The sequence below is a fragment of the Propithecus coquereli genome, unplaced genomic scaffold (genome assembly GCF_000956105.1).
Source record: "Propithecus coquereli isolate 6110/MARCELLA unplaced genomic scaffold, Pcoq_1.0 Scaffold22, whole genome shotgun sequence".
Taxonomy (NCBI): domain Eukaryota; kingdom Metazoa; phylum Chordata; class Mammalia; order Primates; family Indriidae; genus Propithecus; species Propithecus coquereli.
Window position 1 is genome coordinate 9,558,361 of NW_012147189.1, and position 18,166 is coordinate 9,576,526.

Consider the following 18,166-nt stretch of genomic DNA (forward strand, 5'->3'; position numbering starts at 1 on the left):
GGCCCTCCAAAGCTCAACACCCCCTGACAAAATCTTATTCCTTAGTATATAATTTCCCTCATTAAATTAAATTTTTCTCTTTAGGGAAGTGAATATGAAAAAAAATGGAGAAACACTGATTTAAAATTAAATAAAAGCCAAATTTTGTTTCTAAAATCTTTTATGCTTTCCCTTAAAATTGGGGCTGACTCATTTTTATCCAATTATCTTTTTATACTTTGATATACTTTCCATGTTTCCTTGCCTCTTAGCTTTTCTCTGATTCTCTCTTCATTATTTTCCTTTGAGCCAATAGCTGATGACTAGTGTGAACATCTGTACTGTGCTATTGATCTCTAAATGTTACCACTTGCTGCGTGTTAGACCTCTGTCATCACAGCAAAGTAGAAGATGCAACACAGAGTCAGAACTCGCAGACCTACCTGTGGCAAAGACCGACTACAGGGTCTATCCCCAATTCTTACTGTAATTTAAAATGTGGGAAAATGATGGCAAGAAAAGGAGAAAAGAAAAACAGAAACAACTTCCTTAATATTTCTTGTTTGCTTCTCACTTGGCAAATTAACTTTAATATGTTCATAATTCTAGAGCATATCTTTACAACTAGTCAAAGTAGAAAAATGGGAAACAGAAAGCATTCTACTCCCATTTCTTAATTTTTACCAGATACAAAGGGGCATGAAAACACATGGAGGGTAAACTTAATGACTAAAGAATATTAATGAATGCATCGCCACTATAATTTACAACAATCCAAAAGTTATTACTCTTTACGAAATTTTACTAAAGTATATAATTATCTCATTCATTTAAACTTTTTCCTCTGCAAAACATATGATAATGTGTTATAATGGAATACAGCTTGCCATTTTGCTCAGCATGTGCTTCCCTTACACTTTAAATTGAAGTTGGAAAGTAGAGAATCCTTCAGAGGACAGGAACATTGGATTAGGAATCTGGGGACACACAATGAGACATCTCTGATTCATTATTTTATAATTTTTTGATCCTTAGTCAACTCAGTTGTAAAATATGGACCACGCAATGTATTTTTTAAGTGTCTTATAAAGGTTTGGTGGCTCAAACTACCAGATAAGTATGCAAGCAGGCAGCTTGTGGTGAAATGGGACAGTAGCCACATAGCCAGAAAAAGACCACACTGAGGCTCTGGCGTCCACCACCCTAACTTTCATTGTATGCACCATCAAGGCTCATAAATAGGCTAATTCTTGTATTCAATATGGTGTCATAGTTGTGTTGGTTATATTTGCAATTTATTTTAGACTGTAACGTAGCACAACAGCACTATACCTGAGAAGAAGTGAAATAGTTATATTTTTTCCAAATCACCCACAGAAGAAAACTTTTCCAGATTACAGCATCCTACTACTTCCCAAATTGAGGACAAAGGTGGAAGAGAAGAGATCATAGAAAACGTGTGTGTTACCTGCTACAGGGATTAATTCTTCTTCTTCTAAATATGAGATAAAATTTAGGAGAAATAAGGCTTTCAGAGAGTAGCAGACCCTGTAGTTTACATGATTATCTCCCTCCAAAGAGTAGAAAACCCTTTTACTGATACCTATTAAACAAAAAAGGGCGTTGGCATTATTTATAGAGAACTAAATGCTGATTTGAGGAAGTTTTGTGTTGTAGATTTAGCAGATGCAAAATCAAAACAAAAATGACTACACATTTAAATAGTCTTGAAAACGGAATTAGAGCATCACTCTTCAGGAAGGATTAGAGAAAATGTTTTATTCCATTATTATCTGGTTATCTGGCTATGTTTCTTAAAATTCAGGGTTGATTTTAGCTACTAGTAATCAATCATAAAACCCTACTCACTTCTAAATTATGTTCTTTGGGGGACTTTTATGTAATTGCAAGAATTATATGCAATGCTTCATGAAAGGTATGTTCAAGAAAACCTTGCAGTTTTCTTTTTGTAATAATTTTCCATTTAATTTGTAATTTTTCATGTAATTCAGGACAATGCTTGAAAAAATTTCTTCCCTGGAATTGAGATAAATTTAGGAAAAAAATGTGTATTTTGAGTGTCATGTGCCAGCATGTCCATATGAGTGGGGCATACAATCTATTTACTGAAAAGAAAATTGTAGTGCTAGAAACTTCTAAGTGTCAATACTTTTTGACTCTGTGAAAGGAATTTTAGGCAACTTTGGAGGTATAGAATCTTTTAAATCAGTGAAATTCTACACAAGTTTTCTTCTTTCCTTGCATATCTGTGAAGAAAATATTTAACGTAGCTTTAAAATTTGTATAAATTGGAAGTATTGTTCAGTAAACTCAGTAAATGTTCATGTCAGAGGAAAGCATAAATAAAGAAAGGTGAGCAGAAGGGCTTGGAACCTCATACTTACATAATTAGGAAAATGCATGAGTATAAGAATAGGACTATCAATTGTATATCATTTTGCTTTTGTACTTTTTTTTTTGATTTTCAGGGGTCCTTCTGTTTTGCTATTGTGGAGAAAGTAACAAAAATTATATCTGCAACATTTCCAATTTTTCTGCTAGCACTAAAAAAATAATTGTAGCAATAGCAACAACAACAAAAAGCTTCTATAAAAATCATTTGAAAATTGCCATAGACTTAAAGCATAATTTTGTTAGTGCAGTATTATTGATGTCTCTTAAATTTTCAAAATAGAAATTTCTGTTGGAAACTTAAAGTGGCCTCCAATATGTCCAGTGTAATTACCCTGCATCTCATTGTTCAGTAATATGAATGCTGACTTGAATTACAGGTGATGTAGACACGCGCTTTTGTTTTTACATTGGTATTTCTTCTTAAGCAGTGCACCCTTTTTAGTCCTTGATCATGATAACTGCTTAAAATGTCCTTATGGTTTGTAATAACTTTTTAAAAAATCCTATGTTGTTTAATAGCAGCAAGCTTTCCACACAGGAAGTACACGATAAGATATCTTTAGGAGCCTATTGTCTTTGGATCGTTGTATTATATTCCCATTGCCTCTGCAAGTTCAGTTCCTCCTCCTTTGCTTGTGTATCCTTCATTTTTAAAAAAATCGTTTGGCTACACAGAGCTGCCTCATGTCATTCTTTGCATACATCATCTCTGTTTTTTCTCTCTTCCTGCATAATGGCCCAGCTTTCTGGGAGTAGCAGTTGTCCCGAATGTGATCCTTTACTAAAATGGGGATTGAATGAAGGTGGAGCACAAATTATCTGGAAGCAAAGGAGAACGAGGCATTTGGAAAGGACCCAGAAAAGAACAAGTAATGAACCAGAGTGGCTTCGATGAATTGCTGCAGAGGGAATTCTTGGTTTTGACACAAAAGGAACACACAGACACCAAGGAAAAGCTAGGGAGAGAATCTCAGTAGGAAACCTGCCTCGTAGGCTGGGCAGGACAGAGGGTTGAAGTCAGTAGCCTCCAGATATGAACAGAAACAAATGTATTTTATGACTAACAGTTAAGCATTCAAACATGCCGTTTTTGGAACACAGAGTACTTTGAGGAGTTGACATCCCTTCATAATTCGTGTTCATTGTTCCTCTAAGTAAAATATGTGTCTCCCTTTAGTTATTCTGTTAGGAATTGTACTTTTAAAAGCAAGAGGACATTTTTGATAATGCATATCTTAAGACTTTTCATTAAAGTACCAAATTTAAATTCTACCTTTTTGTGCACTCTGACATTTTTGTCTGGCATTTTCATTAATTTTGCGACATACATAAATGTAGCTGAAATGTTAACTGATCAATACTTTGTCTCTCTCATGTAGCACTAGCGCTCCGTTCCCCAAGGACCACACAGCAGAACAGAAATTAAATGTGTAAAATATCAAATGTTAATGTTAAACACAGCGGCACTTACTGTATAACGACAGAAAAGGCTAAAACAATTCCAAATGGACAGATGGTACCACAAATTATCTACAATCACATTTAAAGATTAAAGTTTGTCCTGTAAAATAATTCTTTGACGCACACTGAAGTGTGTCCTTTTACTGATAGCTCAGTTGTCCAATTATTTTTGTGCTCATTACAGTGAGCAATGACAGTACTGAAAAGAAAGAGAGAACGTGCACTCTTTTTTTCCATGTTGCACCCACTGACATCCACAAGAACACAAACGTCTGGTCAAGAGCCTGATGAAAATTAGGCCCAATTTATGAGACATTTCCATGTCTACAATAGATGATTCCCAAAGACAAGCAGTGCCTTCTGCACCGCACACATCTGTGTTCGTTCTTAGGCAGACAATATTCATAGCAAAATTGCACACAAAAATAACGACATTCCCGGAAACATGCTTGCTTATATTTTATCTATCACCTTCCAGACTGATTTCTGCCTCCAATAACATCAGCTGGCTTTGAATCTTCTCCACAACACATAGGTAGTGCTAAAGAGGCTGGCGCTGCACTAACCCTGCATTTCTTGTGCTCCCCACTTTAATTGACATTGGGACAAAAAAGCATTGTTTTTCTGCTTGGATTTTATTATTCTACATTCATTTTTGGATACGAAATTAGAAAAGAAAAATCAAACCAAATAGAATAAAGGCACTTAAACATTATAAAGTTTACTGATCTGAGCCCAAAATCAAGCCGTGTAATGGTACAAATGCATGTGCTCCACGAGGCAGCTGCATTTATGAAAAAGTGGGCCAAGTGGAACAAATATTATAATAATAGACCCATGATCCATCAACAGGGAATGATGGGAACAATATGTTTGTAACAATGGGGTGCTGCTCATACTCTTCTCCTAATGGAAAGCAGTTCTTTTCAATAAACTGGCCAAAAAAGGCTCCATTTATGCAATGAGATCTTTGAAACATTTTGTTTTTAGATACTTACATCATTTAATACCTACAAGATGAATAAATACCCTACAGTAGCTTTTTTCTGACTTGTTTTGATATTAAAATTACAAGGTATATATTTTAAAAGCTCTTTTAGGAAGGAAATAATATCTGCTGTGTGGTCTTGGGCAAGATACTTAACTTTTCTGTGCCTCAGTTTCTTTCTTCTGTATATTGGAAAAATAATAGTATCTACCGCATACGGTTTTTGGGAGTATTACATTCATTAATGTGTGAAAGCACTTTCATGAATTAATGCATGAAAAATAGTTCCTTGGCACATAGTAAGTTCTTAATAAATATTATTATTATATAATCTTTTATATTGAAATTTAATCTGAGGTTAAAATAGATGATTGACAAAAGATTATGAAATTGTTCAGGATTTAAATGGAAACTCCAGGGAAAATTGCTACAATAGTATTAAGCTATGTTTATCATGATTTAAATAACTAGCTTCATTAGAGCAAACCCTTATTTACCTGGCATCATTGAAGAATGAGGTTCTTCACCTAAGAAAAATTTTCAGAGTAATTGATTGGCTAATTGATTGGTCAATTGGTTTAGTCAGCCATTTATATTGGGAGCTTACTAAATGCTAGATATTATTCAGGTGATGCTGGAGTACTAGGAGGAAAAAGGCATGATCCCATTCTCCTAGAACTCCCAGCGCAGGTCTAAGTAAATGAAGTTTGGTCTTGTTATTATTAATAGCTGTTTTAATCACATTCAATAGAATGTAATTCAGCACTTCTGGTTTCCAGCAAAACACAGTTAATATTATTGTTTCTTCTCACTGTGTATTCACATCGTAGTTTGTGGCCTCTTTTTTCACCATCAGTGTCAGGAGCCCCTTTTTCTACCTTTATTGTGTTCGCCTCTCTTTTTTTGTAAGCCTCTTGCATTCAGCTTGTGTTTCATAAGACTGAATCTGTCAGACACTCACCACCAGCTAAGAGAGATACTATTGCATTTCTTTCCCGATGAACTTTGATCTCCTACAGTGAAAATACTCAAGTAACATATAAATGTTCCTCAGTTGCTCAGTATACCAGTGCCTGATATTTTTTTTTAGAATCAAAAGTAAATTGTAAAAAAGGGCTGCCATCTTGAATTCATTTTACATGAATGACCTCCAGAAGCCAGAAGTTTATAAGACTTATACAACGCATTATTGTAATGCTAAAGTGTTAAAAATGAATGTTCCTGAACAAATGATATAATCATATACATTTTTCTGTTTTCAAATTTTACAAACAGCTTTGAGGAATGACTTTAGAAGAGTGAATCAAAAATGGCAGCACAACTTTATGAGTAGAATTTTTTTTGCACCTGTTATAGGGCCCCACAGAACCTGGAAGTAATATTATAAAATACACATAGGAACTCAATATCATTTTTTCTCATTAATGTCAAAGTGCCTCTTAGTTAGTGAAAAATCAGAATAAAGTTTGCTTAACAGTACCCTAATGTATTTATCATGTGAAAGAGTTACTAAAAGAATATTGAGAGATGGAGATTTTTTTCCTAGAACTTAATGATGATGACAATGACTTTCTTTAAGGAGACAACAACAGGTCTATGAGAAGCAGGGTGCCTAACTTTCTGGTAACTTAGAAGACAAAGGGACATACACACTCTTTGTTCCATGTGCTCAGACATTAATGAAAGTCCCATACAAGGCCTGAGAGGAGGACAGAGCTCAAAGTACTAGACAGATGTGCATATACTCATTTGAATGGTAATACTAAAATGTTGATTTGTTACTATAATTAAGGCTCTTCTTGTAAGCCCCTATAATAAAGTCATATTCTGCAAAACTGGCAACTATAAGGAAACATAAGGTACTCATATTCTAGCAAACATGAAAATAAAATAAAGAATTTCAAAAGGACTCCACTTAAACTTCAAACTGAAATCCTGAATAAGCAAAAATAACATGAGAAGAAAATCCCAGCTAAAGCTCAGAGGAAAGTATTCTTTTGGATTTTCTAGCTCTGCCAGTTGGTCTCATAAGCAGTTTTTAAATAATCAAAGTAAAATTCTACAAGAAGAACATTATTAAAGGACTATTTGGATCTATCAAATTCTCACTTGTGACTTTTTAAAACCTGGAAATCTCAGAAATAATAAAACATTTCTTAAATAAGTCACATTCACTCCCGATTGATTCATAAATTAAAGCATTATCAACTAGCACTCTACTGCCAATGATTTTCATATTTTGAAAAAGTAACTATAAAACAAATGCAATCAAACTGAGGATGGTCAAGATTATTACTATTATTATTTTTCAGAGTGAGTACTTTTCTTGGCTCTCCTATTGGGATTTGGAATTATGCAATATGTAAAATTTTACTTTTTAACTGTCACAGAGAAAATTATACATTGGCTGAGATGTCTTGTGTTCCGGAAATCTGAGGGGGGAAAATGTATTCTTGGACTCAGACCTTGTACAATCCATCAGGTTCCTGCCCACGGCAAATCTGTCCAGTCAAGTCTTAAAATAGGAGTTTTTAAATGGCCACATCAACATAACTGTTACTATAGCCACAGAAACATGAAGCTATGATTACTGAATTTAATGAATAACAATGTAAGTAATACAGTATGATCATACCACAAAAGCAGCAAGACTCCTTGGGGGTGAATCCCAATCAAAGCAACTATTAACGTAGTATGCAGCATTTACAAGCACCATGACACAACGTTTCGTTCTGATAAAGTTTCTTAGTAGCAGCTGTAAGGAAAATGAAAATATTATTAGAATTTGCAAGACTTAAAACCATCTGATATGCTGCAAAATTCTTCAAGCTTATTGTGATTTAAAAAGGATTCAGGAAATTAATAAAGTTACATGAACATACCAAGCAATTTGGCTCACAAGTTAAAGAAAAAGAAGTATTTCTGAAGAAAGTAGAAAGAATTGACTTAGAGCAACTTCTTAGCTAAATATGTATTTAAAAATAATTTTATATAGGTTGGACTACCTGGCCCCAGAAGAAAAAAAATTTCTGACAGATTAAAAAATTTTTACTACTTACACACTGTGCATCTTTATTAATTTTAAACTCTTAAATTTTGTTATGGTTTTAAGATTCTTTAAATGTTTTAAGATATTTCAAAGTGAAATGTATAACTTGCTATGTTTTTATTTAGGGTCTTAGCAAAAAACTTGTCAAATATTGCTTTCTTATAGAAAACAAAGTTTTTTTCACCATTTTAGTAGGATTCCTCTCTTACTATTTTATCTATCATCTATCATCTATTTGTACCTCTCTCTCTCTCTCTCTCTCTCTCTCTTTCTCTCTCCCACAATAAATTTAACCTGTATTTTCTCATTACTTTTTCATAATTTTGTAGGTAGGGAAAAACTTATAGTAACCAAGTGCTTTACAAAATTTCTTGTTAAAAATATATGAGAATTGACATAATTTAATGTTTAAAACTAATGCATACTACAACTATAAAAATAAATAGCTCATGTACTAGATGATAGTTCAAAAAATTACATATAGCTATATTAATAATTAGAATAATTATGTGTCTGCAGGTTAATATTTTGCTATTACCAAATATACTTCAATGATGATCTGGTACTTTTAAGACGTAGCTATTAAAGTTTACTGAGGTTACATGGAAAAAAATACATATGTGTAAATATAGATAAATGTACGTGTAGACCAGTTTTAACAAGTTGCTAAAATTGAAATTCCTTGCAGGCTAAATAGAGTCTCCCTATTTGTTTTCCTTCTTGGTCCCTATCACCTTCCTTTAAAAGCTATTTTTGGTGAATTTATTAGATTAAAAATAAATTTAGGCTTCAAGCACCAAAAAACTTATTAAATATTTAGAGGCACAGATAAGTTCAGTATACTTTATAGTGGTAGCAAATACATTTTATCTCTCTTAACTGGATGTGAACATTTTTTAAAAGGGGGGGGCTTATCACTTTATCTTAATATCAAGCCTAATTTAAGATTATAAGCGATAGATAGCAAGCTTAATTTAAAATTCCTTCATGATAGAAAAATTAGATTTTCTGATTTTCTATTTTCTTAGCTAAAAATGCCAATAAAAGTTCACTTCTAAAAGATCATAATTAAAATCTAATTAACAGGAAGATTTCCCTTAGAAGATGAAGCCCCTTCTCATCTGGATTAGAGGGAAGAGCTTTATGCTGGGCTCACTTTACACACACCTGCATCATTACCTGTGGGTGGTCTGGACATACATTTGAATCTCAGCTTTTGGTGTTTTCCTTTACACATTCCATGGCAATCAAATTGTATTTTATGTTCAAAATGATCATTCTTCTGCTAACACATGAATACATATCCATTATATGTAGTACCTACATTCTCCCCTTTCCTTTCTGACAATCCCCCCATCCAATTTATTAGTTTGGTATTGTCCCTGTTTGATCTTTTAGAGAAAGGGATAAAAAAGGAATAAAAAGAAAGAAAAAAAAGAAAGAGCCATTTTCAATAAGTAGATGATCAAAAATTCCACAGTCACCCCCCTCCATACCTCCAAAGTTTATTTGAATTTACTTAGATGTTTTACAGATATAATCAGGTCTTCCCAGAGGGATTAATCTTTCCTTGCATTTTACCTGTTTAGAGAGTCTGTTTTCCTCTTCAATGTACTTCTGTTCTTTGGGTATTAATGTTCGTAAGCTGGCTTTCACCTATACGTCAACATATGTGTCTGTTATGGATTCATATATTACAAACGTTTACAAGTTTTTCACGCAGTTCAATTTGCAATAATTTCTAAAGTTTCAAAGTCGTGGCTGCCGTGCTCATAAAATATAAATGTATACAGTTGCACATGCATGCGCTTCCCTTTCTTATGCCGGCAGGCAGCGGCCGGAGCACAACCGCAGCAGTCGCCAAGTATAACAGCAAGTGTGGGTGTGCCAGGCTGTGGCAGAAGCGTATTCTCCAGGATACATCAAGGTTTAGAGAAAATGAGGAATGACAGAAATTCTCTACAAATCAGGAACAAAAGCTTTCATGAAACTGAACTCTTTAGCAGTACAAAAAAGCCAAAGTTAAGACTTACAGCATTAAAAATCACATCTATTTCAAGATAGATGACCCCCTTTGTTGGCCCTGTCAGCTGCTTGTTTTTCAAGACGTAGGCTTTCTGTTCACCATTTTGAATCTGCGGGAAAAGGACATGACAGCCGTCTGTCTTGCGGTCTCCGCTGAATACACTCTCTCAGTGACCTTTCACCCCCAGCTGCTGAAACTGACAGAGAACCCAAAACAACTGTGGCAATTCTGACAAGTACCTGTTCATTACCAGGATCAAGTCTGTCAGGAAAAATTAACTATCATGGGATTCAACATGGCCGTGAATTGAGTATGTTAAAATTTTTAGTGTTCTTATTACAGACCTTGGTTGAGAAATGACAGACATAGAGCTGAGAGTTTTTTTTTTCTTCCATGAGCAAAAGCAACACAGAACAGTGTGTCAGGTGAATAAAACTTACAGACAGCAATGGTATAGCAACTTTGCCCAGAAAGTCAGCACTTCGATCCCGATCTTCATCATAAACTGTCACTTCAAGAACTGAATGGATATCTTTAATGTTGCTGCATAATAAATATACATAAGAAAAAAAGATTTCATTAGTGGAAACAAGAACTAGAATGGTTTTGAAAATTTAGATAGCTCCAGCTGATTTTGTGTGTGTGTGTGTGTTTATGCATGCTATTTGCATACCCACATACACAAGGTAGCTTGGTATCTGACAGAATTTCCCATAATGCACCTTAGTCGACTACAGTGATGATTCTATTATCTGGAACTTCGAACACCACTGTAATTTCAAGTTATAATTTTTTAATGAAATATAATTTCCCAACTGGATGGGCACAGAATAAGTTATCAGAAAAAAATCAGTAAGTGGCACTGGTGTGTTTTAGATTTTTCCTCCTTCTCATTATCACAATAATTCATATTTTCCCATTTTCCCCTCACAAAAAACACTACCAGGTTTGATATCATCAAGAGTCACAGTATATTTTATGTAATTATTTTTTTATAATAATAAGATATCTCCTTTTTGTTTACAGCTCTCACCAAAACATTGGTTTAGTTTCTTTTAGGTTTACAGTAAAAATTAACAAACACAGAAAATAGAATGGAGAAAATGTAACATTTAGCTGTTGTACCACCCTGGAATTTAGAAATTAAGTAGTGTTCCATTATGTTCCAAAGACAACATATGTTAATAAACAACTGTGTGAGCTCTTCATATTTTTGTTTCTGGAAAATAAGCACAAATTGTTGACAGCATTTATTCTTTGATCAAACTGTTTACGAAGAAAACATGAATTAAGAGAAAACAAAAAAGTGAATATATTCATTACTGAAAAATTGCAACCACATGTGAGAAGAGGCTTTATCAGGGCACAATCAATTAATGGCTTTGATAATAATCAAACCTATTCATTCAATTATGCATTCCAGAAAAAAACACTCTCCACAATCTTCTTAGGAGAGCAAGTCTCCTGACCGGGCTTTTATCTCTTAAAAAATGTGGAATTCCTTAAAAATAAATTGGTCAGATAATTAAAGCTGATTAGTTCCTGGCTCTTAAAGCAGACACATAACAAGAAATTAATGAAGAATTTAGCAGTTTTTCATATACAAAAAATAAAATGATGGTAGAAAACTTTTAAAAAGTACTTCTGTTTGGAGAGTTTTCCTTTGTTCAGAGTCCATTTCTAAAGCCCAGTTTAAAAAAACTGAACTTAGGAGATACTATAGTGTAGCATTGGCAGCTTTTACAGTGCATGATTGAAAAGGTTTACAAATTTTTTTAAAACAAAAGGAAAATTAACCCAAAGGGTGTTTTGGGTATCTAGGACAATACTTAATATTCTTATTGTGCAAAAATGAAACAAACCAAAACCAAAGCATCTGCCGAATTCGTGACCGGATTGTTTGCTGATTTCAGCAATGAAACAAATAGAGCTTTGTCCTCCTTGGTGTCAATGCAATTGGGAAGAATTTCAATAGAAAGCATAAAAGGAAGAAGCAGTATGGCAATTCAGTTAATGGGAGCAAAACCCTTAGTCAAGTCATAGAAAAAGGACAGTTTAAAAAAAGTCTGTGAAAACAAAGAAAAATGGCATACGGTTTTTCCCAGGTTTCACTCTCATGAAGGTAGGAAGTTAGGAAATTCATTGTTAGCAAAGGCAGGCCACATGTACTGAGTTGTGAATCAGTTAAGAATAAACACATACATTGAAAAAAAACCTCTAAAATAAGTACAATTTAATACCATTTCTGAAACGAGCCCAAGGTAATGCCTACTTACAACGTGAAGACTTTGTTCCACTCAGGATTGAGATTTTTGTAGACGGTGTGTGTTAGCAGTCTGTCATTGTTCAGTTCTACTACACAAAATGGGTCACTTTTACCTACAAGAGATTTCGGGTGAACCTTTTTAGTATAAATAGCACCCACAGTTCACAGTGTCATGGTCATGACAATATCTCTTTTTTAAAAAGTTTTATAGTAAACAAAATGTGAAGTGCAATTTTAAAAATTGCAAAAAAACCCCTATCAGAGTTAGATGTAACTGGTGGATGTTAGCAATTGTTACGATTTATGGCTATTTAGAGCCTGAAAAAGTGAAAGAAAGAAAATTATATAGCTGCCATTTCAATTTGCAATTTTTTTTACAAATACATAACTGCTAATTATGATAGAGAATGTAATGCATGTCCATCCTTAAATCGGTTTTTATTTAATTCTATAATGACCGTTTGAAAAGTTCAGCCCCTTTACTTTTATGCATGTGTTTTTCAATTCATCTGATTTACTAGTAATCAGGAATTTCTGACTCTGTAACAGGAATTTCTAATCAAGTTTATTTTGTCGAAACTGCTATATTGCAGAATTAAAACATTTTAATCGGACTAAGATTTAGTTATTTTCTTCTGAGATATCTATGGCCTCAGAAGAAGGTAAATTAGACCCTCTGAGGCAGAAAAAATTCTGCCATTTGAAACTTAACATCAACAACCAATCTGCATGTTAAAGAGCAGTACTTTTTTCTGTCCCCTGAAAGTAAAGGATTTAGAAGTTATCATCTGTTTATAGCCACTCTGCCTTGTCATATTCAAATCTTACCCATTCGGCAATTATGTTTTGTGAAGTCCTCAATATTTTCGTAATGTTATAATATGTTCTGTATTATAAGAACCCATAAAGTCAGAGGCTCTATGGGGGCAGAATTAATGATATTAGTGCAGCATGTAATTTGTTTGATACCTTATACAAATGACAATGAAATCAATATTTAGACAAAGCTGTCCAGAGGTCATATCTTTTAAACTATAATATTGATTTAGACTACATAAGAGGTTAATGTGCATATTATTAACTTTAATGATAAAGAATAATTGTTTTAAATGCATTGTGAATTGTAGTCACAGTAGTTTACACTTCTGTGAAAGCTTAAATATCACTGAAGATTTTCAATTAAATTTTAATGGGAAGGAATTCATTAGCTATCAGTGACAGATAAGCTATGTATTCCCATACAGCTGTGTATTTACTTTCCATACAGTAATTCTTAAAATAAGCTATACAAACTTTGACTCACCTTTAATTTAATTTATTAATTTTATATTAAAAAAGAGATTTAATATGTGTGTGCTAGTTTAGTAGCCTCATGTACCCCAGGATAATTGCATAATTTAACATTATGGTGGTCTTCTCAATTTTGTATCTTCGGAATAATTTTTAATAAAGAATAGAGAACTGGAAATCTCCAAGGTCTGGTGAAAATTTTACTTCTGGGTTAGGATCTGTATTATCTCCCCCACCCCCACCTTCTTCATCCTCTTACCCTACCTGTTACCACCCTCACTTCCAACTCACATGCCCCATGGAAGATAGTGTTCAAAAAATAAAATTTTGTTCATTAAAACACATTATAATAGGTTTATATTTGGTATATCAACTTTACTTTTTTCCATAGAATTCAGATGCAAGCACAAACAGGCAGATGCAAACCATTTTCAAAATATATTTAAATGTAAGGTGCTAGACAAGACCTTTCCCAGTAATTGTGCCGTTTCTTAGTAGATAGTAGGCCACACACATGTGAAAAGTTGAGTAATAGTTTGACTATAGATTCACTCATTTAACAAATATTTATTGCTTACCAAGTGCCAGGCAGTGTTATGTGTTGGGGAGACAGCAGTCAACAAAACAAAGAAAAAATCCCTGACCCTATGGAATTTACACTGAGGAAGAAGACAGATAACAAACACATTTTGTAGGATTTTAGGAGGTGATAAGTACTATGGAGAAAAATAAAGATGGGAAAGGTGATGGGGAGTGCTGGTATATGTATACAATTTTTAAAAAATGGCTGCAAAGAAAGTCTCACTGAGAAAGTGACATTATAGGCAAAGAAATGAGGAGGAGAGCGGGGAGCCTGGGTTACCCAGAGGAACAGACTGTGCGAAGGCCAGGGAAGTGGCTCTGCCTGGTGTCTCCAGAACATCCGATGCCAGTGTGACTGGAGGAATGGGTTGGGGAGTTGAGGAGAGCGTCGTAGGTCACTCAGAGAGGTCTCAGGACAGTGGCAGGCCTCTGAAAGGACTTGGCTTTCACTCTCATTTAGAGGGGAAGCTTTTGGAGGGGTTTGAGTTGAGGAATGACATGATCTGATGGCTGCTATTTGGAAAGTAAGGTGGAGAAAGGGCAGTGGAGGAGGGAGGGAGAAGAGCTAGGAGGCTATTGCAATAATCCGGGGGGTGAAAGTGGTTGGATTCTGGATGTATTTTGAGGGTAGAATCGACAGGATTTGCAGAAGTCAATATTGAATAATCTAAGATGCCTTCATATTATTATTTGAAAATGAAAAACAGTTCATTGAGCTTAGCCAAGCCAGTTTTTCTTTCCCCCAGGGACAATAAGCATTCAACAAGGTACTCAGACTGGATTTCTCTAGAATCTGACAAAGAGAAAAATTTAGGTATGGGGAGAGCAGGCATTTATGTTTAATTTATATTCATCTTTTCCTTCTAAAAAGTTATCTCTTTACAGTTATCAGTAATGGGTGCCCACATCAGGTCTTTACACACTGTGTTATTTTTGACTAATTTAGAAAGCTTCCTTCTGCCACTATATGATTCAAGGGCAATTAAAAATGAATAGCAATTTGAACCAAAATAATAGTAAATGCACAATATCAAATTCTATAAACTTACCACTAAAGAGCATACACTACCGTTTTATTTTAAAGAAGTGGCTACACATAGCTAATGCGCTTATCTGGTTTGCTAAATAATGCTTTAAATGACTGGCTTTTCAGTTCCTAAATTTTGCAGCCTTGATTATCTGCCACTTAAACAAACAAAACCAATCAGAGAAATACTATTGATGGACCTAACCTGTAATTATCTCCTTAATTATTCCTTCCTTTCATCCTTTTGTCATTCCATTTAGACTCTATGACATGCTGCTCTGCTTGCCAGAGTACCTGGGCTGTGGGGTGGACTATAGCATGGGGTGTGGATGTCCATAAAGTGCACTGTATTCTCTAAAGCTCCAGACAGTGATACAAAGCAGTGCCCTGCAATGTTCTCATTCAGTGCTGTATGGCTAGAAGTGCAAGGAATGAAGGTAGCACCCAAAGTTGAAATATATTTTGTTTCTCATAATTTTTGAGTATTTAAAGAGACTAAATATTCGAGAACACAGATTATCTTGTCTTCCTCTCACTCATTTTTGTCTTATGACTAAAGCAGACCTGTAAGTACCAACTGGCTCTTCCTTGAGCCCTATCATTTTGGCTAAAAAAGTGCCTATCCCTCTCCTTAGCAATGCAAGAAACTGGAGACTGTGGTTTAGATAGAAGACCGAACTCGCAGCAGTGCTGGGTGAGGGCAGGGGCTGTGGGGTTGATTGCTTTACCCACCATGACAGCTAGAAAGGAATCAGCCTTCTTTGAGAACATGGCAGTTTTCCATGTTGACAATTTTCTAGAGAGAAATAGAAATTGAGTGTCTGCTCTGCTCATCTCCGAATTATAAGTATGATTAAGACATAGTCCAGCTCTCAAGGCATGCAAAATTTAGAAGACATGATAGACGTGTAAACACACAATTATGATGCAGGGTTGTTAAGTGCTATAATAAAGGTAAGTGAAGGGTGCAATGGGAGCAATGAGAAGGAGGCACGTCATCCTACAACCCTAGAACAGGAAGCGGGAAAGGATGGGAAGATTTCCCAGGGGAGGTGACTCTTGTGATCTATGGTAATTGCACATTTCTATCACCAGTGTTTTTGGAAGTGAAGAACAATGACATAAAAAGTGGACTTTAACAATTTTTTATTATCAGGAATACTTAGTTTAAATCTATTTGTGTATCCCTTTAATAAGTTATCTATAAGACAAAAGCTTAGGTGTTACATAACCACTATAAAATCGATACTTAAAATATATTAGGACTGGTGTATTTATCCATAATCTAGTTATTAATAAAAACTAAGAGCTATTTTTTCTATGGATTTTTATCTTAAAAAAAAATCTCCCAATGGAATTCACATTAGAAAGAGACTCTTTTACACCCTAACTCTAAAACAGAATCCACAACAGATTTTAAAGCATATACTCTATTACCTCAATTCTTCTTTTGGTGAAAAGGCATTCCTATAACAATAAAAACAAACATCAAAATTGTCTCCAATGGGCGTCTTTTCTGGCAATCTTCAAAACGGCACCAAGGATTAAAAGGGATGCACTGACTGGCTAATTCTCTGTCCTTCTTAGTCCTTGCTCTTTAAGGTCACAACACTGACATGCTGACAAAGAACTGTGGGAAAGTCTGTACCGCCCCTGCTCACTTGCTACCTGTTTTGTGGGCAAGGGGACGAGTTCAGTTTGTGCAAACTACTGGATTGAGCATTAGTCACTCAAAAGATATTGAATGATATTCTTGCTCCCAGAATAGAGAGTTAATCCTGATCCATCAGTGATGGGCTTTGTCCAGGGTCATTTTACTGCTGACAAGGAGCACAGTTTTCTGGGTGTGATGTGTTATAAAAATGTGTGTGTGTGGATACCCAGTGACCACCTCTTTGTTGCCATATCTGAAAACATAGGCAGCTTTCAGTAGTATGGAAAGCAATTCATACCCATGAGGGCCTTTTATTTGGGGCCTACCTTGCACAAATTCAGCTCTTTTGGTTTAATTTCCTCAGTTGCCACAGTTTGAAATGGCTATATTGTAATCTTTTTTAAAAAAAATTATAATCAAGGTTGCCATCTGTCCTTTCTACAAACTGGAAATTCAATCAAAAAAAATAACAATGTTATAGTTGAGGGAATTCCATAGGGCCCATCAGAACAAAAAGCAATGTATGTTGAAGATGTCTTCCAAGCCTCCTCCTCTTATCACTGGAGATGTGGTTTTGACCTTAGCTTTTTTCATTGACTGACCCAAACATATTTTAAACATCTGACTGGCAGAATTACATTAACTGACACTTTTCACACTAAGTTCCCACTGGGTCTGATTCTGGGACTGAGCAGTAATAATAGGGCTTCTCTTTTCCCCCAAGTCTTGAAGCAGTTTCATTATGGCAGGAAAATCAACACCCTGGAGTCGTGGCTCTCAAGCTACTAGATTCAATACATCTTTTTTGTTTTTTTATATTGAAGATTTGATAATGCCCTCTTTACTATCCTGAAATAAAATAAAATAAAACTGATCCATAAATGATTTCAAATTTTAATATAATGCCTGAACTCTATTATAAACGAAGACTAAATAGAAAGTTGTTTACAAATAAAAGTATGCATTGATTTATTTAACAAATACTTATTGATAAATTCACAGCTAACGGATACAATGCACACTAACAGGGTGAAGGGCACACTTATAACTTTGACTCGAACTGTACAAAAGCAAATTATGTAGCCAAAACATGTATACCCTGTAAAATTCTGAAATTACAAAAAAAAATGCTTATTGAGTGCTTAGTATGTGTCAGGTCATATGATCAAAGAAGGGAAAGGTCTCTGATCTCTTAGAATTGACCTGGTGGGGAGTGGAGGAGAGAAAGAGAATACATATTGAGCATAGTGAAATAAGGAGACTATATGATATGCTAAAGAGTAATACATGTTAATGGAAAGAGAAAAACATAGAGTAGAATAAGGAGTTTGAAGGGGATAGGGAGGGGCACAGCATATAGATTTAGTTAGGGTGGTTGGAACAGGCCTCATTGAGGACGTGAGGTCTGAGCAAAGAACTGAAGGAGGTG

The 18,166-nt window shown here is 34.7% G+C and overlaps 1 protein-coding gene across 4 annotated transcripts in view; it reads right to left on the reverse strand.

Moving 5' to 3' along the window:
- The window catches only part of MCTP1 (multiple C2 domains, transmembrane 1), a 593,076-nt gene that overhangs the window by 139,808 nt on the left and 435,102 nt on the right, over nucleotides 1–18,166 (reverse strand). For all 4 annotated transcript variants that reach the window (XM_012644776.1, XM_012644779.1, XM_012644778.1 and 1 more), the window contains 5 exons: nucleotides 12,195–12,297; nucleotides 10,359–10,461; nucleotides 9,926–10,027; nucleotides 9,474–9,548; nucleotides 7,479–7,598 (listed from right to left, as the gene is read on the reverse strand). In XM_012644776.1, coding sequence (XP_012500230.1) covers nucleotides 7,479–7,598; nucleotides 9,474–9,548; nucleotides 9,926–10,027; nucleotides 10,359–10,461; nucleotides 12,195–12,297 — 503 coding nt within the window. The remainder of the gene's footprint in view (nucleotides 1–7,478; nucleotides 7,599–9,473; nucleotides 9,549–9,925; nucleotides 10,028–10,358; nucleotides 10,462–12,194; nucleotides 12,298–18,166) is intronic.